This window comes from Rutilus rutilus (assembly GCF_951802725.1).
Source record: "Rutilus rutilus genome assembly, chromosome: 12".
NCBI lineage: Eukaryota > Metazoa > Chordata > Actinopteri > Cypriniformes > Leuciscidae > Rutilus > Rutilus rutilus.
In genome coordinates, this window is record NC_140217.1 from 16,965,399 (window position 1) to 16,989,552 (window position 24,154).

A 24,154-nucleotide genomic window follows, 5' to 3' on the forward strand; every position below is an offset into this window, starting at 1 on the left:
AATTTCAAATATTTGCATATATTCCAAAAATATATTCAGAAAATATATTTCAAATACATTTCTTTTGTGTATGGGTCGAGTCTACAGCGATCTGTCAGACACATTAAAGAGTCACAAAACGGTTTTTATTGTTTAAATGTCTCTAAAAAATGACTACATTTGAAAGGTGAGACTTTTGGTGCTTTTCCATTACCAGTACCAGCTCAACTCGACTCGACTCGGCTCGCTTTTCGCTCCGTTTTCCATTGCAGATAGTACCTCCACAATAGTACCTGATCGTCATAGTGACGCCGCAGGAAACTGCCGTGACTTAATCTTCTAAGCGAGATACATCCGCTGCCACACACACAGGACAATGGAGGAAATCGAGTGTATGCTGTTTTTGGATGTTTTTGTTTTTGCTGTTTTTTATTCAGGATACTCCGTCTGGCGTGTGCAATGATGACGCAGTGAATAGTGATGATTATCTCGGACCAATCAGCAGTCTGCCGTGTTTTCACGTCACATTTTAGTATCGTCTCAACTCGCTTAGAACCTCGCCGGAGGTGGTACGAAAAAAAGTACCTGGAAGCAGGTACAGGTACAACTTTTACACAGTGGAAAACCAAACAAAGTCGAGTCGAGTCGAGGCGAGCTGGTACTGTGTAGTGGAAAAGCGCCATTTGTTTCATATCAAAAGTACTTGTCTGACAGCGCGCAGTCTCCTCTCTGATCCGCATGTATTTCCATGTATTTTTCACTGCGTGAGAACTTGGTGTGGTGTGAGAGTGGCGTCGCTTGTCAGACATAGCAACAGTAACTAAAGTGGGCGGGTCTTTGCGAATGGTCATTGACAGTATGGACGGGGATTCGCCAGTCCCAATTCAAAACAAATTTTACCACAACCCATCATTGTTCGTTTCAAACATGTGAGAGCATCAAAATGATCCATGGGTGAAATTGGTTGGATTTAATTAATTTTTTTGTCAGTTCCTATCATAATTTTAACATTTTGGCATTATTGTTTAGCTATTTACCTATGTTTTCAAATTTCCTTTGTTTTTTTGTTGTTGTCTCGATCGGACTAACGGCTTTGAAGATAAACACAAATTTTTAAAGCTCTAAATGACACTTACAAAAACCATAAGGTGAAACCTGGCATGTTTGGTATTGTTGGACTCGGCAAGGATTCAGGAGACTTAGGAGGTCACACCTGTGAAAAAACACTGGCTTGAAACTTCTAAGGCTCCTTCAAGGCATTGTGCCAATGACGTATACTGAGTTTTTTTGAGATACACCAATGTTCTCATAGACTATCATGGCACCCTGGACAAAGACACTGCGTGCCAATTTTCAGTTGACTAACAGTTGGGTGCGCTTATAGCTATTTTTATGATTTTTTTCACTGTTATAGCGCCACCAAGTGGCCAATTGTCACGATTTTTTTCATGTCAACTCAGATTGAGCTTATGAACATGTGTCCCAAGTTTAGCGAAAATGTCTCTTTCCGCTCACAAGTTATAACCATTTTATAGTGCCACCAAGTGGCCAATTGTCATGATTTTTTTTCACATGACCTCAGAATGAGCTCATGAACATGTGTCCCAAGTTTTGTGAAAATATCTCTTTCCGTTCACAAGTTATAACCATTTTATAGTGCCACCAAGTGGCCAATTGTTGCGATTTTTTTCAAGTGATCTCAGATTGAGCTCAGGAAGATGTATCCCAAGTTCAGCAAAAAAATCTCTTTCCGTTCACAATTTATAACCGTTTCAGTAAAAGTGGCCCTGGTGCCATCAAATATTTTGGTTCCCCTTATCGACCGTTAATTGAAATTTTGAATTTTTTGGATGATTATTGATTGTCAGACTCCAGAGAATATTCTTGCAGTGGTTTGGTTCCGATCGGGCTAAAAACCTCGGAGAAGTTAGCAAAAATAGGTTTTTCAAAAAAATGCAATTTACTCAAAATTGGCGCCTGAAGGGCGAGCAAATCGGAGATAGCCATTTTGTCCGCCTTGAGCCAAGGATTCCAACGATATAAGACACTTGATCCTGGGACAAGCGGTCTAAGAGTTATGAGTGATTTTGAACTTTTGGTTGCTGTAGCGCCACCTATGGGCCATTCGGGGTCATACTCTGATAGGTTGTCCCCAAATTGAGGCCTACCATCTGGCCAGGTTTCAAGTCTCTAGGCCTTACGGTTTGTCCTGCACGATGCGTTTTACGAATCCTTACAATTACAATAGGGTTTCAGCATTTCATGCTTGAACCCCTAATAAGAATGAAGGCTTTTTGCCAGTTATAGCGCCACCTGTGGTCCGATCTCCATGAAACTCTGCATGCTTCCTCACCATGTTCTGACACATATGCTCATCAATTTTGGTGAAGTTCTGAGTTTTCATTTGGGATGTATAGGCTTTTTAGTGTATTTTGCCACGCCCCTTTTCTAAATGACCCTGTTACAGCCACCCAAATGCAAAAGTTCAACTTTTTTTCGATAATTATTGATCTAGAGAGTCCAGAGAATTGTCCTAGACTGGTCTGGTTCCGATCGGGCGAAAAACCAGGGACTAGTTCGCAAAAGTAGGTTTTGGACAAAATCCGACATAGCAGAAAATTTCCCCTGCCTACATCCAAATCGGAGATAGCCATTTTGTCCGCCTTGAGCCAAGGATTCCAACGATATAAGACACTTGATCCTGGGACAAGCGGTCTAAGAGTTATGAGTGATTTTGAACTTTTGGTTGCTGTAGCGCCACCTATGGGCCATTCGGGGTCATACTCTGATAGGTTGTCCCCAAATTGAGGCCTACCATCTGGCCAGGTTTCAAGTCTCTAGGCCTTACGGTTTGTCCTGCACGATGCGTTTTACGAATCCTTACAATTACAATAGGGTTTCAGCATTTCATGCTTGAACCCCTAATAAGAATGAAGGCTTTTTGCCAGTTATAGCGCCACCTGTGGTCCGATCTCCATGAAACTCTGCATGCTTCCTCACCATGTTCTGACACATATGCTCATCAATTTTGGTGAAGTTCTGAGTTTTCATTTGGGATGTATAGGCTTTTTAGTGTATTTTGCCACGCCCCTTTTCTAAATGACCCTGTTACAGCCACCCAAATGCAAAAGTTCAACTTTTTTTCGATAATTATTGATCTAGAGAGTCCAGAGAATTGTCCTAGACTGGTCTGGTTCCGATCGGGCGAAAAACCAGGGACTAGTTCGCAAAAGTAGGTTTTGGACAAAATCCGACATAGCAGAAAATTTCCCCTGCCTACATCCAAATCGGAGATAGCCATTTTGTCCGCCTTGAGCCAAGGATTCCAACGATATAAGACACTTGATCCTGGGACAAGCGGTCTAAGAGTTATGAGTGATTTTGAACTTTTGGTTGCTGTAGCGCCACCTATGGGCCATTCGGGGTCATACTCTGATAGGTTGTCCCCAAATTGAGGCCTACCATCTGGCCAGGTTTCAAGTCTCTAGGCCTTACGGTTTGTCCTGCACGATGCGTTTTACGAATCCTTACAATTACAAATGGGTTTCAGCATTTCATGCTTGAACCCCTAATAAGAATGAAGGCTTTTTGCCAGTTATAGCGCCACCTGTGGTCCGATCTCCATGAAACTCTGCATGCTTCCTCACCATGTTCTGACACATATGCTCATCAATTTTGGTGAAGTTCTGAGTTTTCCTTTGGGATGTATAGGCTTTTTAGTGTATTTTGCCACGCCCCTTTTCTAAATGACCCTGTTACAGCCACCCAAATGCAAAAGTTCAACTTTTTTTCGATAATTATTGATCTAGAGAGTCCAGAGAATTGTCCTAGACTGGTCTGGTTCCGATCGGGCGAAAAACCAGGGACTAGTTCGCAAAAGTAGGTTTTGGACAAAATCCGACATAGCAGAGAATTTCCCCTGCCTACATCCAAATCGGAGATAGCCATTTTGTCCGCCTTGAGCCAAGGATTCCAACGATATAAGACACTTGATCCTGGGACAAGCGGTCTAAGAGTTATGAGTGATTTTGAACTTTTGGTTGCTGTAGCGCCACCTATGGGCCATTCGGGGTCATACTCTGATAGGTTGTCCCCAAATTGAGGCCTACCATCTGGCCAGGTTTCAAGTCTCTAGGCCTTACGGTTTGTCCTGCACGATGCGTTTTACGAATCCTTACAATTACAATAGGGTTTCAGCATTTCATGCTTGAACCCCTAATAAGAATGAAGGCTTTTTGCCAGTTATAGCGCCACCTGTGGTCCGATCTCCATGAAACTCTGCATGCTTCCTCACCATGTTCTGACACATATGCTCATCAATTTTGGTGAAGTTCTGAGTTTTCATTTGGGATGTATAGGCTTTTTAGTGTATTTTGCCACGCCCCTTTTCTAAATGACCCTGTTACAGCCACCCAAATGCAAAAGTTCAACTTTTTTTCGATAATTATTGATCTAGAGAGTCCAGAGAATTGTCCTAGACTGGTCTGGTTCCGATCGGGCGAAAAACCAGGGACTAGTTCGCAAAAGTAGGTTTTGGACAAAATCCGACATAGCAGAAAATTTCCCCTGCCTACATCCAAATCGGAGATAGCCATTTTGTCCGCCTTGAGCCAAGGATTCCAACGATATAAGACACTTGATCCTGGGACAAGCGGTCTAAGAGTTATGAGTGATTTTGAACTTTTGGTTGCTGTAGCGCCACCTATGGGCCATTCGGGGTCATACTCTGATAGGTTGTCCCCAAATTGAGGCCTACCATCTGGCCAGGTTTCAAGTCTCTAGGCCTTACGGTTTGTCCTGCACGATGCGTTTTACGAATCCTTACAATTACAATAGGGTTTCAGCATTTCATGCTTGAACCCCTAATAAGAATGAAGGCTTTTTGCCAGTTATAGCGCCACCTGTGGTCCGATCTCCATGAAACTCTGCATGCTTCCTCACCATGTTCTGACACATATGCTCATCAATTTTGGTGAAGTTCTGAGTTTTCCTTTGGGATGTATAGGCTTTTTAGTGTATTTTGCCACGCCCCTTTTCTAAATGACCCTGTTACAGCCACCCAAATGCAAAAGTTCAACTTTTTTTCGATAATTATTGATCTAGAGAGTCCAGAGAATTGTCCTAGACTGGTCTGGTTCCGATCGGGCGAAAAACCAGGGACTAGTTCGCAAAAGTAGGTTTTGGACAAAATCCGACATAGCAGAGAATTTCCCCTGCCTACATCCAAATCGGAGATAGCCATTTTGTCCGCCTTGAGCCAAGGATTCCAACGATATAAGACACTTGATCCTGGGACAAGCGGTCTAAGAGTTATGAGTGATTTTGAACTTTTGGTTGCTGTAGCGCCACCTATGGGCCATTCGGGGTCATACTCTGATAGGTTGTCCCCAAATTGAGGCCTACCATCTGGCCAGGTTTCAAGTCTCTAGGCCTTACGGTTTGTCCTGCACGATGCGTTTTACGAATCCTTACAATTACAAATGGGTTTCAGCATTTCATGCTTGAACCCCTAATAAGAATGAAGGCTTTTTGCCAGTTATAGCGCCACCTGTGGTCCGATCTCCATGAAACTCTGCATGCTTCCTCACCATGTTCTGACACATATGCTCATCAATTTTGGTGAAGTTCTGAGTTTTCCTTTGGGATGTATAGGCTTTTTAGTGTATTTTGCCACGCCCCTTTTCTAAATGACCCTGTTACAGCCACCCAAATGCAAAAGTTCAACTTTTTTTCGATAATTATTGATCTAGAGAGTCCAGAGAATTGTCCTAGACTGGTCTGGTTCCGATCGGGCGAAAAACCAGGGACTAGTTCGCAAAAGTAGGTTTTGGACAAAATCCGACATAGCAGAGAATTTCCCCTGCCTACATCCAAATCGGAGATAGCCATTTTGTCCGCCTTGAGCCAAGGATTCCAACGATATAAGACACTTGATCCTGGGACAAGCGGTCTAAGAGTTATGAGTGATTTTGAACTTTTGGTTGCTGTAGCGCCACCTATGGGCCATTCGGGGTCATACTCTGATAGGTTGTCCCCAAATTGAGGCCTACCATCTGGCCAGGTTTCAAGTCTCTAGGCCTTACGGTTTGTCCTGCACGATGCGTTTTACGAATCCTTACAATTACAATAGGGTTTCAGCATTTCATGCTTGAACCCCTAATAAGAATGAAGGCTTTTTGCCAGTTATAGCGCCACCTGTGGTCCGATCTCCATGAAACTCTGCATGCTTCCTCACCATGTTCTGACACATATGCTCATCAATTTTGGTGAAGTTCTGAGTTTTCATTTGGGATGTATAGGCTTTTTAGTGTATTTTGCCACGCCCCTTTTCTAAATGACCCTGTTACAGCCACCCAAATGCAAAAGTTCAACTTTTTTTCGATAATTATTGATCTAGAGAGTCCAGAGAATTGTCCTAGACTGGTCTGGTTCCGATCGGGCGAAAAACCAGGGACTAGTTCGCAAAAGTAGGTTTTGGACAAAATCCGACATAGCAGAAAATTTCCCCTGCCTACATCCAAATCGGAGATAGCCATTTTGTCCGCCTTGAGCCAAGGATTCCAACGATATAAGACACTTGATCCTGGGACAAGCGGTCTAAGAGTTATGAGTGATTTTGAACTTTTGGTTGCTGTAGCGCCACCTATGGGCCATTCGGGGTCATACTCTGATAGGTTGTCCCCAAATTGAGGCCTACCATCTGGCCAGGTTTCAAGTCTCTAGGCCTTACGGTTTGTCCTGCACGATGCGTTTTACGAATCCTTACAATTACAATAGGGTTTCAGCATTTCATGCTTGAACCCCTAATAAGAATGAAGGCTTTTTGCCAGTTATAGCGCCACCTGTGGTCCGATCTCCATGAAACTCTGCATGCTTCCTCACCATGTTCTGACACATATGCTCATCAATTTTGGTGAAGTTCTGAGTTTTCCTTTGGGATGTATAGGCTTTTTAGTGTATTTTGCCACGCCCCTTTTCTAAATGACCCTGTTACAGCCACCCAAATGCAAAAGTTCAACTTTTTTTCGATAATTATTGATCTAGAGAGTCCAGAGAATTGTCCTAGACTGGTCTGGTTCCGATCGGGCGAAAAACCAGGGACTAGTTCGCAAAAGTAGGTTTTGGACAAAATCCGACATAGCAGAGAATTTCCCCTGCCTACATCCAAATCGGAGATAGCCATTTTGTCCGCCTTGAGCCAAGGATTCCAACGATATAAGACACTTGATCCTGGGACAAGCGGTCTAAGAGTTATGAGTGATTTTGAACTTTTGGTTGCTGTAGCGCCACCTATGGGCCATTCGGGGTCATACTCTGATAGGTTGTCCCCAAATTGAGGCCTACCATCTGGCCAGGTTTCAAGTCTCTAGGCCTTACGGTTTGTCCTGCACGATGCGTTTTACGAATCCTTACAATTACAAATGGGTTTCAGCATTTCATGCTTGAACCCCTAATAAGAATGAAGGCTTTTTGCCAGTTATAGCGCCACCTGTGGTCCGATCTCCATGAAACTCTGCATGCTTCCTCACCATGTTCTGACACATATGCTCATCAATTTTGGTGAAGTTCTGAGTTTTCCTTTGGGATGTATAGGCTTTTTAGTGTATTTTGCCACGCCCCTTTTCTAAATGACCCTGTTACAGCCACCCAAATGCAAAAGTTCAACTTTTTTTCGATAATTATTGATCTAGAGAGTCCAGAGAATTGTCCTAGACTGGTCTGGTTCCGATCGGGCGAAAAACCAGGGACTAGTTCGCAAAAGTAGGTTTTGGACAAAATCCGACATAGCAGAGAATTTCCCCTGCCTACATCCAAATCGGAGATAGCCATTTTGTCCGCCTTGAGCCAAGGATTCCAACGATATAAGACACTTGATCCTGGGACAAGCGGTCTAAGAGTTATGAGTGATTTTGAACTTTTGGTTGCTGTAGCGCCACCTATGGGCCATTCGGGGTCATACTCTGATAGGTTGTCCCCAAATTGAGGCCTACCATCTGGCCAGGTTTCAAGTCTCTAGGCCTTACGGTTTGTCCTGCACGATGCGTTTTACGAATCCTTACAATTACAATAGGGTTTCAGCATTTCATGCTTGAACCCCTAATAAGAATGAAGGCTTTTTGCCAGTTATAGCGCCACCTGTGGTCCGATCTCCATGAAACTCTGCATGCTTCCTCACCATGTTCTGACACATATGCTCATCAATTTTGGTGAAGTTCTGAGTTTTCATTTGGGATGTATAGGCTTTTTAGTGTATTTTGCCACGCCCCTTTTCTAAATGACCCTGTTACAGCCACCCAAATGCAAAAGTTCAACTTTTTTTCGATAATTATTGATCTAGAGAGTCCAGAGAATTGTCCTAGACTGGTCTGGTTCCGATCGGGCGAAAAACCAGGGACTAGTTCGCAAAAGTAGGTTTTGGACAAAATCCGACATAGCAGAAAATTTCCCCTGCCTACATCCAAATCGGAGATAGCCATTTTGTCCGCCTTGAGCCAAGGATTCCAACGATATAAGACACTTGATCCTGGGACAAGCGGTCTAAGAGTTATGAGTGATTTTGAACTTTTGGTTGCTGTAGCGCCACCTATGGGCCATTCGGGGTCATACTCTGATAGGTTGTCCCCAAATTGAGGCCTACCATCTGGCCAGGTTTCAAGTCTCTAGGCCTTACGGTTTGTCCTGCACGATGCGTTTTACGAATCCTTACAATTACAATAGGGTTTCAGCATTTCATGCTTGAACCCCTAATAAGAATGAAGGCTTTTTGCCAGTTATAGCGCCACCTGTGGTCCGATCTCCATGAAACTCTGCATGCTTCCTCACCATGTTCTGACACATATGCTCATCAATTTTGGTGAAGTTCTGAGTTTTCCTTTGGGATGTATAGGCTTTTTAGTGTATTTTGCCACGCCCCTTTTCTAAATGACCCTGTTTACAGCCACCCAAATGCAAAAGTTCAACTTTTTTTCGATAATTATTGATCTAGAGAGTCCAGAGAATTGTCCTAGACTGGTCTGGTTCCGATCGGGCGAAAAACCAGGGACTAGTTCGCAAAAGTAGGTTTTGGACAAAATCCGACATAGCAGAAAATTTCCCCTGCCTACATCCAAATCGGAGATAGCCATTTTGTCCGCCTTGAGCCAAGGATTCCAACGATATAAGACACTTGATCCTGGGACAAGCGGTCTAAGAGTTATGAGTGATTTTGAACTTTTGGTTGCTGTAGCGCCACCTATGGGCCATTCGGGGTCATACTCTGATAGGTTGTCCCCAAATTGAGGCCTACCATCTGGCCAGGTTTCAAGTCTCTAGGCCTTACGGTTTGTCCTGCACGATGCGTTTTACGAATCCTTACAATTACAATAGGGTTTCAGCATTTCATGCTTGAACCCCTAATAAGAATGAAGGCTTTTTGCCAGTTATAGCGCCACCTGTGGTCCGATCTCCATGAAACTCTGCATGCTTCCTCACCATGTTCTGACACATATGCTCATCAATTTTGGTGAAGTTCTGAGTTTTCATTTGGGATGTATAGGCTTTTTAGTGTATTTTGCCACGCCCCTTTTCTAAATGACCCTGTTACAGCCACCCAAATGCAAAAGTTCAACTTTTTTTCGATAATTATTGATCTAGAGAGTCCAGAGAATTGTCCTAGACTGGTCTGGTTCCGATCGGGCGAAAAACCAGGGACTAGTTCGCAAAAGTAGGTTTTGGACAAAATCCGACATAGCAGAAAATTTCCCCTGCCTACATCCAAATCGGAGATAGCCATTTTGTCCGCCTTGAGCCAAGGATTCCAACGATATAAGACACTTGATCCTGGGACAAGCGGTCTAAGAGTTATGAGTGATTTTGAACTTTTGGTTGCTGTAGCGCCACCTATGGGCCATTCGGGGTCATACTCTGATAGGTTGTCCCCAAATTGAGGCCTACCATCTGGCCAGGTTTCAAGTCTCTAGGCCTTACGGTTTGTCCTGCACGATGCGTTTTACGAATCCTTACAATTACAAATGGGTTTCAGCATTTCATGCTTGAACCCCTAATAAGAATGAAGGCTTTTTGCCAGTTATAGCGCCACCTGTGGTCCGATCTCCATGAAACTCTGCATGCTTCCTCACCATGTTCTGACACATATGCTCATCAATTTTGGTGAAGTTCTGAGTTTTCCTTTGGGATGTATAGGCTTTTTAGTGTATTTTGCCACGCCCCTTTTCTAAATGACCCTGTTACAGCCACCCAAATGCAAAAGTTCAACTTTTTTTCGATAATTATTGATCTAGAGAGTCCAGAGAATTGTCCTAGACTGGTCTGGTTCCGATCGGGCGAAAAACCAGGGACTAGTTCGCAAAAGTAGGTTTTGGACAAAATCCGACATAGCAGAGAATTTCCCCTGCCTACATCCAAATCGGAGATAGCCATTTTGTCCGCCTTGAGCCAAGGATTCCAACGATATAAGACACTTGATCCTGGGACAAGCGGTCTAAGAGTTATGAGTGATTTTGAACTTTTGGTTGCTGTAGCGCCACCTATGGGCCATTCGGGGTCATACTCTGATAGGTTGTCCCCAAATTGAGGCCTACCATCTGGCCAGGTTTCAAGTCTCTAGGCCTTACGGTTTGTCCTGCACGATGCGTTTTACGAATCCTTACAATTACAATAGGGTTTCAGCATTTCATGCTTGAACCCCTAATAAGAATGAAGGCTTTTTGCCAGTTATAGCGCCACCTGTGGTCCGATCTCCATGAAACTCTGCATGCTTCCTCACCATGTTCTGACACATATGCTCATCAATTTTGGTGAAGTTCTGAGTTTTCATTTGGGATGTATAGGCTTTTTAGTGTATTTTGCCACGCCCCTTTTCTAAATGACCCTGTTACAGCCACCCAAATGCAAAAGTTCAACTTTTTTTCGATAATTATTGATCTAGAGAGTCCAGAGAATTGTCCTAGACTGGTCTGGTTCCGATCGGGCGAAAAACCAGGGACTAGTTCGCAAAAGTAGGTTTTGGACAAAATCCGACATAGCAGAAAATTTCCCCTGCCTACATCCAAATCGGAGATAGCCATTTTGTCCGCCTTGAGCCAAGGATTCCAACGATATAAGACACTTGATCCTGGGACAAGCGGTCTAAGAGTTATGAGTGATTTTGAACTTTTGGTTGCTGTAGCGCCACCTATGGGCCATTCGGGGTCATACTCTGATAGGTTGTCCCCAAATTGAGGCCTACCATCTGGCCAGGTTTCAAGTCTCTAGGCCTTACGGTTTGTCCTGCACGATGCGTTTTACGAATCCTTACAATTACAAATGGGTTTCAGCATTTCATGCTTGAACCCCTAATAAGAATGAAGGCTTTTTGCCAGTTATAGCGCCACCTGTGGTCCGATCTCCATGAAACTCTGCATGCTTCCTCACCATGTTCTGACACATATGCTCATCAATTTTGGTGAAGTTCTGAGTTTTCCTTTGGGATGTATAGGCTTTTTAGTGTATTTTGCCACGCCCCTTTTCTAAATGACCCTGTTACAGCCACCCAAATGCAAAAGTTCAACTTTTTTTCGATAATTATTGATCTAGAGAGTCCAGAGAATTGTCCTAGACTGGTCTGGTTCCGATCGGGCGAAAAACCAGGGACTAGTTCGCAAAAGTAGGTTTTGGACAAAATCCGACATAGCAGAGAATTTCCCCTGCCTACATCCAAATCGGAGATAGCCATTTTGTCCGCCTTGAGCCAAGGATTCCAACGATATAAGACACTTGATCCTGGGACAAGCGGTCTAAGAGTTATGAGTGATTTTGAACTTTTGGTTGCTGTAGCGCCACCTATGGGCCATTCGGGGTCATACTCTGATAGGTTGTCCCCAAATTGAGGCCTACCATCTGGCCAGGTTTCAAGTCTCTAGGCCTTACGGTTTGTCCTGCACGATGCGTTTTACGAATCCTTACAATTACAATAGGGTTTCAGCATTTCATGCTTGAACCCCTAATAAGAATGAAGGCTTTTTGCCAGTTATAGCGCCACCTGTGGTCCGATCTCCATGAAACTCTGCATGCTTCCTCACCATGTTCTGACACATATGCTCATCAATTTTGGTGAAGTTCTGAGTTTTCATTTGGGATGTATAGGCTTTTTAGTGTATTTTGCCACGCCCCTTTTCTAAATGACCCTGTTACAGCCACCCAAATGCAAAAGTTCAACTTTTTTTCGATAATTATTGATCTAGAGAGTCCAGAGAATTGTCCTAGACTGGTCTGGTTCCGATCGGGCGAAAAACCAGGGACTAGTTCGCAAAAGTAGGTTTTGGACAAAATCCGACATAGCAGAAAATTTCCCCTGCCTACATCCAAATCGGAGATAGCCATTTTGTCCGCCTTGAGCCAAGGATTCCAACGATATAAGACACTTGATCCTGGGACAAGCGGTCTAAGAGTTATGAGTGATTTTGAACTTTTGGTTGCTGTAGCGCCACCTATGGGCCATTCGGGGTCATACTCTGATAGGTTGTCCCCAAATTGAGGCCTACCATCTGGCCAGGTTTCAAGTCTCTAGGCCTTACGGTTTGTCCTGCACGATGCGTTTTACGAATCCTTACAATTACAATAGGGTTTCAGCATTTCATGCTTGAACCCCTAATAAGAATGAAGGCTTTTTGCCAGTTATAGCGCCACCTGTGGTCCGATCTCCATGAAACTCTGCATGCTTCCTCACCATGTTCTGACACATATGCTCATCAATTTTGGTGAAGTTCTGAGTTTTCCTTTGGGATGTATAGGCTTTTTAGTGTATTTTGCCACGCCCCTTTTCTAAATGACCCTGTTTACAGCCACCCAAATGCAAAAGTTCAACTTTTTTTCGATAATTATTGATCTAGAGAGTCCAGAGAATTGTCCTAGACTGGTCTGGTTCCGATCGGGCGAAAAACCAGGGACTAGTTCGCAAAAGTAGGTTTTGGACAAAATCCGACATAGCAGAAAATTTCCCCTGCCTACATCCAAATCGGAGATAGCCATTTTGTCCGCCTTGAGCCAAGGATTCCAACGATATAAGACACTTGATCCTGGGACAAGCGGTCTAAGAGTTATGAGTGATTTTGAACTTTTGGTTGCTGTAGCGCCACCTATGGGCCATTCGGGGTCATACTCTGATAGGTTGTCCCCAAATTGAGGCCTACCATCTGGCCAGGTTTCAAGTCTCTAGGCCTTACGGTTTGTCCTGCACGATGCGTTTTACGAATCCTTACAATTACAATAGGGTTTCAGCATTTCATGCTTGAACCCCTAATAAGAATGAAGGCTTTTTGCCAGTTATAGCGCCACCTGTGGTCCGATCTCCATGAAACTCTGCATGCTTCCTCACCATGTTCTGACACATATGCTCATCAATTTTGGTGAAGTTCTGAGTTTTCATTTGGGATGTATAGGCTTTTTAGTGTATTTTGCCACGCCCCTTTTCTAAATGACCCTGTTACAGCCACCCAAATGCAAAAGTTCAACTTTTTTTCGATAATTATTGATCTAGAGAGTCCAGAGAATTGTCCTAGACTGGTCTGGTTCCGATCGGGCGAAAAACCAGGGACTAGTTCGCAAAAGTAGGTTTTGGACAAAATCCGACATAGCAGAAAATTTCCCCTGCCTACATCCAAATCGGAGATAGCCATTTTGTCCGCCTTGAGCCAAGGATTCCAACGATATAAGACACTTGATCCTGGGACAAGCGGTCTAAGAGTTATGAGTGATTTTGAACTTTTGGTTGCTGTAGCGCCACCTATGGGCCATTCGGGGTCATACTCTGATAGGTTGTCCCCAAATTGAGGCCTACCATCTGGCCAGGTTTCAAGTCTCTAGGCCTTACGGTTTGTCCTGCACGATGCGTTTTACGAATCCTTACAATTACAATAGGGTTTCAGCATTTCATGCTTGAACCCCTAATAAGAATGAAGGCTTTTTGCCAGTTATAGCGCCACCTGTGGTCCGATCTCCATGAAACTCTGCATGCTTCCTCACCATGTTCTGACACATATGCTCATCAATTTTGGTGAAGTTCTGAGTTTTCCTTTGGGATGTATAGGCTTTTTAGTGTATTTTGCCACGCCCCTTTTCTAAATGACCCTGTTTACAGCCACCCAAATGCAAAAGTTCAACTTTTTTTCGATAATTATTGATCTAGAGAGTCCAGAGAATTGTCCTAGACTGGTCTGGTTCCGATCGGGCGAAAAACCAGGGACTAGTTCGCAAAAGTAGGTTTTGGACAAAATCCGACATAGCAGAAAATTTCCCCTGCCTACATCCAAATCGGAGATAGCCATTTTGTCCGCCTTGAGCCAAGGATTCCAACGATATAAGACACTTGATCCTGGGACAAGCGGTCTAAGAGTTATGAGTGATTTTGAACTTTTGGTTGCTGTAGCGCCACCTATGGGCCATTCGGGGTCATACTCTGATAGGTTGTCCCCAAATTGAGGCCTACCATCTGGCCAGGTTTCAAGTCTCTAGGCCTTACGGTTTGTCCTGCACGATGCGTTTTACGAATCCTTACAATTACAATAGGGTTTCAGCATTTCATGCTTGAACCCCTAATAAGAATGAAGGCTTTTTGCCAGTTATAGCGCCACCTGTGGTCCGATCTCCATGAAACTCTGCATGCTTCCTCACCATGTTCTGACACATATGCTCATCAATTTTGGTGAAGTTCTGAGTTTTCATTTGGGATGTATAGGCTTTTTAGTGTATTTTGCCACGCCCCTTTTCTAAATGACCCTGTTACAGCCACCCAAATGCAAAAGTTCAACTTTTTTTCGATAATTATTGATCTAGAGAGTCCAGAGAATTGTCCTAGACTGGTCTGGTTCCGATCGGGCGAAAAACCAGGGACTAGTTCGCAAAAGTAGGTTTTGGACAAAATCCGACATAGCAGAAAATTTCCCCTGCCTACATCCAAATCGGAGATAGCCATTTTGTCCGCCTTGAGCCAAGGATTCCAACGATATAAGACACTTGATCCTGGGACAAGCGGTCTAAGAGTTATGAGTGATTTTGAACTTTTGGTTGCTGTAGCGCCACCTATGGGCCATTCGGGGTCATACTCTGATAGGTTGTCCCCAAATTGAGGCCTACCATCTGGCCAGGTTTCAAGTCTCTAGGCCTTACGGTTTGTCCTGCACGATGCGTTTTACGAATCCTTACAATTACAAATGGGTTTCAGCATTTCATGCTTGAACCCCTAATAAGAATGAAGGCTTTTTGCCAGTTATAGCGCCACCTGTGGTCCGATCTCCATGAAACTCTGCATGCTTCCTCACCATGTTCTGACACATATGCTCATCAATTTTGGTGAAGTTCTGAGTTTTCCTTTGGGATGTATAGGCTTTTTAGTGTATTTTGCCACGCCCCTTTTCTAAATGACCCTGTTACAGCCACCCAAATGCAAAAGTTCAACTTTTTTTCGATAATTATTGATCTAGAGAGTCCAGAGAATTGTCCTAGACTGGTCTGGTTCCGATCGGGCGAAAAACCAGGGACTAGTTCGCAAAAGTAGGTTTTGGACAAAATCCGACATAGCAGAGAATTTCCCCTGCCTACATCCAAATCGGAGATAGCCATTTTGTCCGCCTTGAGCCAAGGATTCCAACGATATAAGACACTTGATCCTGGGACAAGCGGTCTAAGAGTTATGAGTGATTTTGAACTTTTGGTTGCTGTAGCGCCACCTATGGGCCATTCGGGGTCATACTCTGATAGGTTGTCCCCAAATTGAGGCCTACCATCTGGCCAGGTTTCAAGTCTCTAGGCCTTACGGTTTGTCCTGCACGATGCGTTTTACGAATCCTTACAATTACAATAGGGTTTCAGCATTTCATGCTTGAACCCCTAATAAGAATGAAGGCTTTTTGCCAGTTATAGCGCCACCTGTGGTCCGATCTCCATGAAACTCTGCATGCTTCCTCACCATGTTCTGACACATATGCTCATCAATTTTGGTGAAGTTCTGAGTTTTCATTTGGGATGTATAGGCTTTTTAGTGTATTTTGCCACGCCCCTTTTCTAAATGACCCTGTTACAGCCACCCAAATGCAAAAGTTCAACTTTTTTTCGATAATTATTGATCTAGAGAGTCCAGAGAATTGTCCTAGACTGGTCTGGTTCCGATCGGGCGAAAAACCAGGGACTAGTTCGCAAAAGTAGGTTTTGGACAAAATCCGACATAGCAGAAAATTTCCCCTGCCTACATCCAAATCGGAGATAGCCATTTTGTCCGCCTTGAGCCAAGGATTCCAACGATATAAGACACTTGATCCTGGGACAAGCGGTCTAAGAGTTATGAGTGATTTTGAACTTTTGGTTGCTGTAGCGCCACCTATGGGCCATTCGGGGTCATACTCTGATAGGTTGTCCCCAAATTGAGGCCTACCATCTGGCCAGGTTTCAAGTCTCTAGGCCTTACGGTTTGTCCTGCACGATGCGTTTTACGAATCCTTACAATTACAAATGGGTTTCAGCATTTCATGCTTGAACCCCTAATAAGAATGAAGGCTTTTTGCCAGTTATAGCGCCACCTGTGGTCCGATCTCCATGAAACTCTGCATGCTTCCTCACCATGTTCTGACACATATGCTCATCAATTTTGGTGAAGTTCTGAGTTTTCCTTTGGGATGTATAGGCTTTTTAGTGTATTTTGCCACGCCCCTTTTCTAAATGACCCTGTTACAGCCACCCAAATGCAAAAGTTCAACTTTTTTTCGATAATTATTGATCTAGAGAGTCCAGAGAATTGTCCTAGACTGGTCTGGTTCCGATCGGGCGAAAAACCAGGGACTAGTTCGCAAAAGTAGGTTTTGGACAAAATCCGACATAGCAGAGAATTTCCCCTGCCTACATCCAAATCGGAGATAGCCATTTTGTCCGCCTTGAGCCAAGGATTCCAACGATATAAGACACTTGATCCTGGGACAAGCGGTCTAAGAGTTATGAGTGATTTTGAACTTTTGGTTGCTGTAGCGCCACCTATGGGCCATTCGGGGTCATACTCTGATAGGTTGTCCCCAAATTGAGGCCTACCATCTGGCCAGGTTTCAAGTCTCTAGGCCTTACGGTTTGTCCTGCACGATGCGTTTTACGAATCCTTACAATTACAATAGGGTTTCAGCATTTCATGCTTGAACCCCTAATAAGAATGAAGGCTTTTTGCCAGTTATAGCGCCACCTGTGGTCCGATCTCCATGAAACTCTGCATGCTTCCTCACCATGTTCTGACACATATGCTCATCAATTTTGGTGAAGTTCTGAGTTTTCATTTGGGATGTATAGGCTTTTTAGTGTATTTTGCCACGCCCCTTTTCTAAATGACCCTGTTACAGCCACCCAAATGCAAAAGTTCAACTTTTTTTCGATAATTATTGATCTAGAGAGTCCAGAGAATTGTCCTAGACTGGTCTGGTTCCGATCGGGCGAAAAACCAGGGACTAGTTCGCAAAAGTAGGTTTTGGACAAAATCCGACATAGCAGAAAATTTCCCCTGCCTACATCCAAATCGGAGATAGCCATTTTGTCCGCCTTGAGCCAAGGATTCCAACGATATAAGACACTTGATCCTGGGACAAGCGGTCTAAGAGTTATGAGTGATTTTGAACTTTTGGTTGCTGTAGCGCCACCTATGGGCCATTCGGGGTCATACTCTGATAGGTTGTCCCCAAATTGAGGCCTACCATCTGGCCAGGTTTCAAGTCTCTAGGCCTTACGGTTTGTCCTGCACGATGCGTTTTACGAATCCTTACAATTACAATAGGGTTTCAGCATTTCATGCTTGAACCCCTAATAAGAATGAAGGCTTTTTGCCAGTTATAGCGCCACCTGTGGTCCGATCTCCATGAAACTCTGCATGCTTCCTCACCATGTTCTGACACATATGCTCATCAATTTTGGTGAAGTTCTGAGTTTTCCTTTGGGATGTATAGGCTTTTTAGTGTATTTTGCCACGCCCCTTTTCTAAATGACCCTGTTACAGCCACCCAAATGCAAAAGTTCAACTTTTTTTCGATAATTATTGATCTAGAGAGTCCAGAGAATTGTCCTAGACTGGTCTGGTTCCGATCGGGCGAAAAACCAGGGACTAGTTCGCAAAAGTAGGTTTTGGACAAAATCCGACATAGCAGAGAATTTCCCCTGCCTACATCCAAATCGGAGATAGCCATTTTGTCCGCCTTGAGCCAAGGATTCCAACGATATAAGACACTTGATCCTGGGACAAGCGGTCTAAGAGTTATGAGTGATTTTGAACTTTTGGTTGCTGTAGCGCCACCTATGGGCCATTCGGGGTCATACTCTGATAGGTTGTCCCCAAATTGAGGCCTACCATCTGGCCAGGTTTCAAGTCTCTAGGCCTTACGGTTTGTCCTGCACGATGCGTTTTACGAATCCTTACAATTACAATAGGGTTTCAGCATTTCATGCTTGAACCCCTAAAAATCAGTACAATTACAATAGGGTTTCAGCACTTCGTGCTTGAACCCCTAATAAAAATCCTTACAATTACAATAGGGTTTCAGCACTTCGTGCTTGAACCCCTAATTAAAGCTGCAAGCAGCATTTATCGGGGTTCAAGCAATTAAGGCCTTTAAGGCCTTTAAGCACAAAAGCATCAAAAGTTATTAAGTTTTATTTAGCAAGCATGTAACGACTGACATAATAGATGGAAAAGACCATTTACAGCCAATACAGGCAATGTACCATAGGAATTATATGGTTTTAAAGCTTTTTAACAGTTATAGCGCCACCTATCTTCCGATCTCCATGAAATTAGGCATGCTTCTTAATGATGTTATGTCACATATGCTCACCAATTTTTGTGAAGTTCTGAGTTTTTATTCAGGATTTATAGGCTTTTTAGTGTATTTTGCCACACCCCTTTTTTAAATGAGCCTATTATAGCCATCCAAATGCAAAAGTTCAACCTTTTTTTGATAATTATTGATCTAGAGAGTCCAGAGAATTGTCCTAGACTGGTTTGGTTCCGATCGGGCGAAAAACCTAGGACTAGTTCGCAAAAGTAGGTTTTTAACATGTTCGCGAATATTTAATGAACGGTTTGATTGACAGCAGTGGTTCTTGAGGCAAAGTTGTTTGGGATGAGGAGATCTATCAAATGATATGCATATTTTGTGGATGTGTGCAACACCACATGATTACAGGACCAAAAAATCTCGTTAGCGCCAACTAGTGGCCGATTTCTTTCAAAATTCTTACAGACCTCTAGGGCCATGAGTCGAACATGCCCATTGAGTTTCGTTCCGATCGGCCTCCGTTAACCTTGTCTAATAGGTGCTCAAACTTCATTGGCCGATGGCGGCCATGTTTTTTGAGATACGCCAATGTCCTCATACACATACATGGCACCTTGGACCAAGACACTGCATACCAATTTTCAAGTCAATCGGACTAACGGTCAGGTGGTTATAGCCTGTTTTATGTTTTTTTCAAGTTATAGCGCCACCTAGTGTTCAATCGTCGCGATTTTTTTACTGTGACCTCAAATTGAACTCTTACACATCTGTACCGAGTTTGGTGAAGATACCTCATTTACTTCTCGAGTTATAGCCGTTTTAGTAAAATAGGCTCCTCCCACAACGTACGTTTTGGCGTCCCTTAGCGACCATGAATCGAAATTTCAACTTTTTTTCGATAATTCTTGATATTCAGACTCCACAGAACATTTCTGCACTGGTTTGGTTCCGATCGGACGAAAAACCTAGGACTAGTTCGCAAAAGTAGGTTTTTGACAAAATTCAAAATGGCGGAAAATTTTCCCAGGCGGAAATGAAATCGGAGATATACGTTTTGTCCGTCTTGAGCCAAGGATTACAGTGATATAAGACACTTGAGTCTATGACAAACCGTCTAGGAGTTATTAGCGATTTCATACTTTTGCTTGCTATAGCGCCACCTATGGGCCAATCGGGGTCATACTTTGTCAACCTTTCCTCGATTTTTGTACTACCATCTGGCAAAGTTTCAAGTCTCCAGCACTTACGGTTTGGGCTGCACGATGCGTTTTACGGCAGAAGAATAATAATAAAAATCCTTACAATTACAATAGGGTTTCAGCACTTCGTGCTTGAACCCCTAATAAAAATCAGGGCAATTACAATAGGGTTTCAGCACTTCGTGCTTGAACCCCTAAAAATCAGGACGATTACAATAGGGTTTCAGCATTTCATGCTTGAACCCCTAATAAGAAGAGACGTTTTGGACAGTTATAGCGCCACCTATTGTCCGATCTTCACGAAACTTGGCATGCTTCTTCACCATGTTCTGACACATATGCTCATCGATTTTTGTGAAGTTTGGGGTTTTCCCTTAGGTTGTATAGGCTTTTGAGTGTTTTTATGTCCCACCCCTTTCCTAAATGACCCTGTTACAGCCAGGCCAATGCAAAAGTTCAACTTTTTTTCAATAATTATTGATCTAGAGAGTCCAGAGAACTGTGCTAGACTGGTCTGGTCTGGATTGGGCCAAAAACCAGGGACTAGTTGGCCAAAGTAGGTTTTGGACTAAAGTGCCCATATAAATTTTTTTTTTGCTCGTAGGTGAATTTGGAGATAGCCATTTTGTCCGTCTGGAGCCAGGGATCACAGTGATGCTAAAATTGAGATTCTAGGACAAACTGTCTAGGAGTTATGAGCAATTTAGTAAATGTGGTCATTATAGCTCCACCTATGGGCCAATCTGGGCCATACTTTGATAGGTTCTCCCCAAATTGAGGACTACCATCTGGCAAAGTTTCAAGGTTCCAGGTCTTACGGTTTGGGCTGCACGATGCGTTTTACGGCGGAAGAATAATAATAATAAAAATCAGGACGATTACAATAGGGTTTCAGCATTTCATGCTTGAACCCCTAATAAAAATCCTTACAATTACAATAGGGTTTCAGCACTTCGTGCTTGAACCCCTAAAAATCCTTACAATAACAATAGGGTTTCAGCACTTCGTGCTTGAACCCCTAATAAAAATCAGCACAATTACAATAGGGTTTCAGCATTTCATGCTTGAACCCCTAATAATAAAAATCAGCACAATTACAATAGGGTTTCAGCACTTCGTGCTTGAACCCCTAATAAAAATCCTTACAATTACAATAGGGTTTCAGCACTTCGTGCTTGAACCCCTAAAAATCAGTACAATTACAATAGGGTTTCAGCACTTCGTGCTTGAACCCCTAATAATAAGAACGGGAACAGATACAATAGGTGCCACCGCACCTTCGGTGCTTGGCCCCTAAATATAGAAGACAGTATAGTCAGGACGTAGAGGCTGGTGCGATAACTTGCATAGCACGTGAACTGGAGCTCGTTTCATAAATGAACCGAAACTCAGCGTATAGGCTACTTGCCTCACATACATATTATATATATATATATATATATAGAGAGAGAGAGAGAGAGAGAGAGAGAAAGAGAAATGTCTACTTTTAAATAAAGCAATTCAAAACGAGAAGAAATGGTATCAAGTGTGCATTTCTCTCCTTTCACTACTGCGAAGATCGCGAGTCAGCATCGTCAGCTTCATCTTTGCAGCCGACACTGACACAGAAAACAAGTTTATTAATAAACAATTAAAATGTATCATATCAAGCGCTCATTATGGTTTAGTATTCTCTCCCACATATATTTAAGTAATAAAATTAATATAAATATGCAATTAGACTAATGGCTTAAATGAACAACTACTAATCACATATTTTCAAACCAGAATGTCACAAAGGGCATTCTTTGAGCCAGTGTCCCTGAGTGGACTGAGCAAGCGGAGCGGAATCTCCAGAAAGGCACTCTCCGCTCTGGAGGAAATATTACCACTCCACTCACATCCTTTGGTGTGAGACAATGTGTATCTTATTCTGTTGTCTGAGAGTTGATTGCCAGCTTTTAGGTGCGTTATTGGCAGCGCCACCCTCTGGTTACATGAACGTGTTACCACCGCATCAGCACCGAAAACACAGGGATTTTTTTTAAAGACAATAATCGCACAACCTATTCGATATTCTATAATAAAATCAACTAGTCGAATATTTGAAAATCGTGGCTCATCCCTAGTGGTTAATGGCAATTTTTAATAAGCCCTTCAGAATGATTAAACTTGATTTTGTCCATGTTCCTGTTAAAATTTCATTCATCTCTGTTTTTTGTTATTGTTTCTTAAACCGATTTAGAGTCCTGATAGTAATATACCATATGAGAGACAAGTCGGGAAAGAAACATATGAGAACGAAAGTTGAGACATGTTGCTGAAAGAATTTCAAATGAATCAATATGGAATCAAATTATGTAATACTATGAAATTGTGGTATTTTCTGAGGCGACATTGTGAAAATCTCATACTGTTGCAACCCTACAGGGGAATGAAACTTTTAGAAGAACTCACACGAATCTGATCAACAACTTTGCGAATTTGAGGTTCAAAACCCATGTCCAGCATACGATCTGCCTCATCCAGGACCAGGTAGGTGCAGCGGCGTAGGTTAGTTTTCCCCGTCTCCAGGAAATCAATCAAGCGACCTGGGGTCGCAATGCAAATTTCAACACCTGTTTAATGAAAGCACACAATTAATAAAATGGTTTAGGACTGTACTTCCATGGAAGGATTTGTCAACAGAGTATCTGCAGGCTTTTAAGACCTGAATATAAAATGACAGTAAAAAAGTACTATTTAAAGGGGACATGAATTGAGAAATAAAAAATGTCTTTGATATTTTGACATTTAAGAGGTCACTGTACCATAAAAATAGCCTGTAAGTTTCAGAACTCAAAACTTCCTCATTAGTCCAAAACCAAGCTGCCAGAACGACTCATTTTGGATTTTATCTAGGGCTGGGCGATATGGCCAAAAAAAAAAAAAATCATATCTCTGTATTTTTTGGTTAAATGGCAATATACGATATATATATACAGTCAGGTCCATAAATATTGGGACATCGACACAATTCTAATCTTTTTGGCTCTCTACACCACCACAATGGATTTGAAATGAAACTAACAAGATGTGCTTTAACGGCAGACTTTCAGCTTTAATTTGAGGGTATTTACATCCAAATCAGGTGAACGGTGTAGGAATTACAACAGTTTGTATATGTGCCTCCCACTTTTTAAGGGACCAAAAGTAATGGGACAATTGGCTGCTCAGCTGTTCCATGGCCAGGTGTGTGTTATTCCCTCATTATCCCATTTACAAGGAGCAGATAAAAGGTCCAGAGTTCATTTCAAGACTTCACCAGAGTGAATACAGAGGGTTCACCACAAGATGGAAACCATTGGTGAGCCTCAAAAACAGGAAGGCCAGATTAGAGTTTGTCAAACAACATCTAAAAAAGCCTTCACAGTTCTGGAACAACATCCTATGGACAGATGAGACAAAGATCAACTTGTACCAGAGTGATGGGAAGAGAAGAGTATGGAGAAGGAAAGGAATTGCTCATGATCCAAAGCATACCACCTCATCAGTGAAGCATGGTGGTGGTAGTGTCATGGCGTGGGCATGTATGGCTGATCTACAGATGATCCAAAATGCTGCAGCTCGTCTTGTCTTCAACGAGCCCAAGAGGGCCCACGTCACTCCTCTGTTCATCTCTCTGCACTGGCTACCTCTCGCTGCTCGCATCAAATTCAAGGCATTGACGCTTGCTTACAGATCTATCACAGGCTCAGCTCCCTACTATTTTCACTCACTCCTACGAGTCTACATCCCTACCAGACGCCTACGATCGATCAACGAGAGACGTCTCGTGGTTCCATCACAGAGAGCCACAAAATCACTTTCCAGAACATTCTCATTCACAGCGCCATGCTGGTGGAACGCTCTCCCCGGCCTCATCCGGAATGCAGAATCACTGGCAACATTCAAAAAACAGCTGAAAACCCATCTCTTCCGTGAGCACTTAACCTCATAAAAAAAAAAAAAAAAAAAAAAAAAAAAATCCTTTGAAACATCACTTATCAGACTTATGCTACTCTGAATAATGCCTGAACTTTGTATTCTGAGCACTTCTTGCGTTGTTGTTGTTTTTGCCTCTTCATGATGACTCGCTTTATTTAGTCCTAATCTGTAAGTCGCTTTGGATAAAAGCGTCTGCTAAATGACTAAATGTAAATGTAAATGTATGGCTGCCAATGGAACTGGTTCTCTTGTATTTAT

At 42.9% G+C, this 24,154-nt stretch overlaps 1 protein-coding gene across 6 annotated transcripts in view; it reads right to left on the bottom strand.

Moving 5' to 3' along the window:
- The window catches only part of LOC311301183 (putative ATP-dependent RNA helicase DDX5), a 332,367-nt gene that overhangs the window by 170,911 nt on the left and 137,302 nt on the right, over window positions 1-24,154 (bottom strand). For all 6 annotated transcript variants that reach the window (XM_084426118.1, XM_084426114.1, XM_084426119.1 and 3 more), the window contains exon 7: window positions 22,388-22,548. In XM_084426118.1, the coding sequence (XP_084282244.1) occupies window positions 22,388-22,548 (161 nt within the window). The remainder of the gene's footprint in view (window positions 1-22,387; window positions 22,549-24,154) is intronic.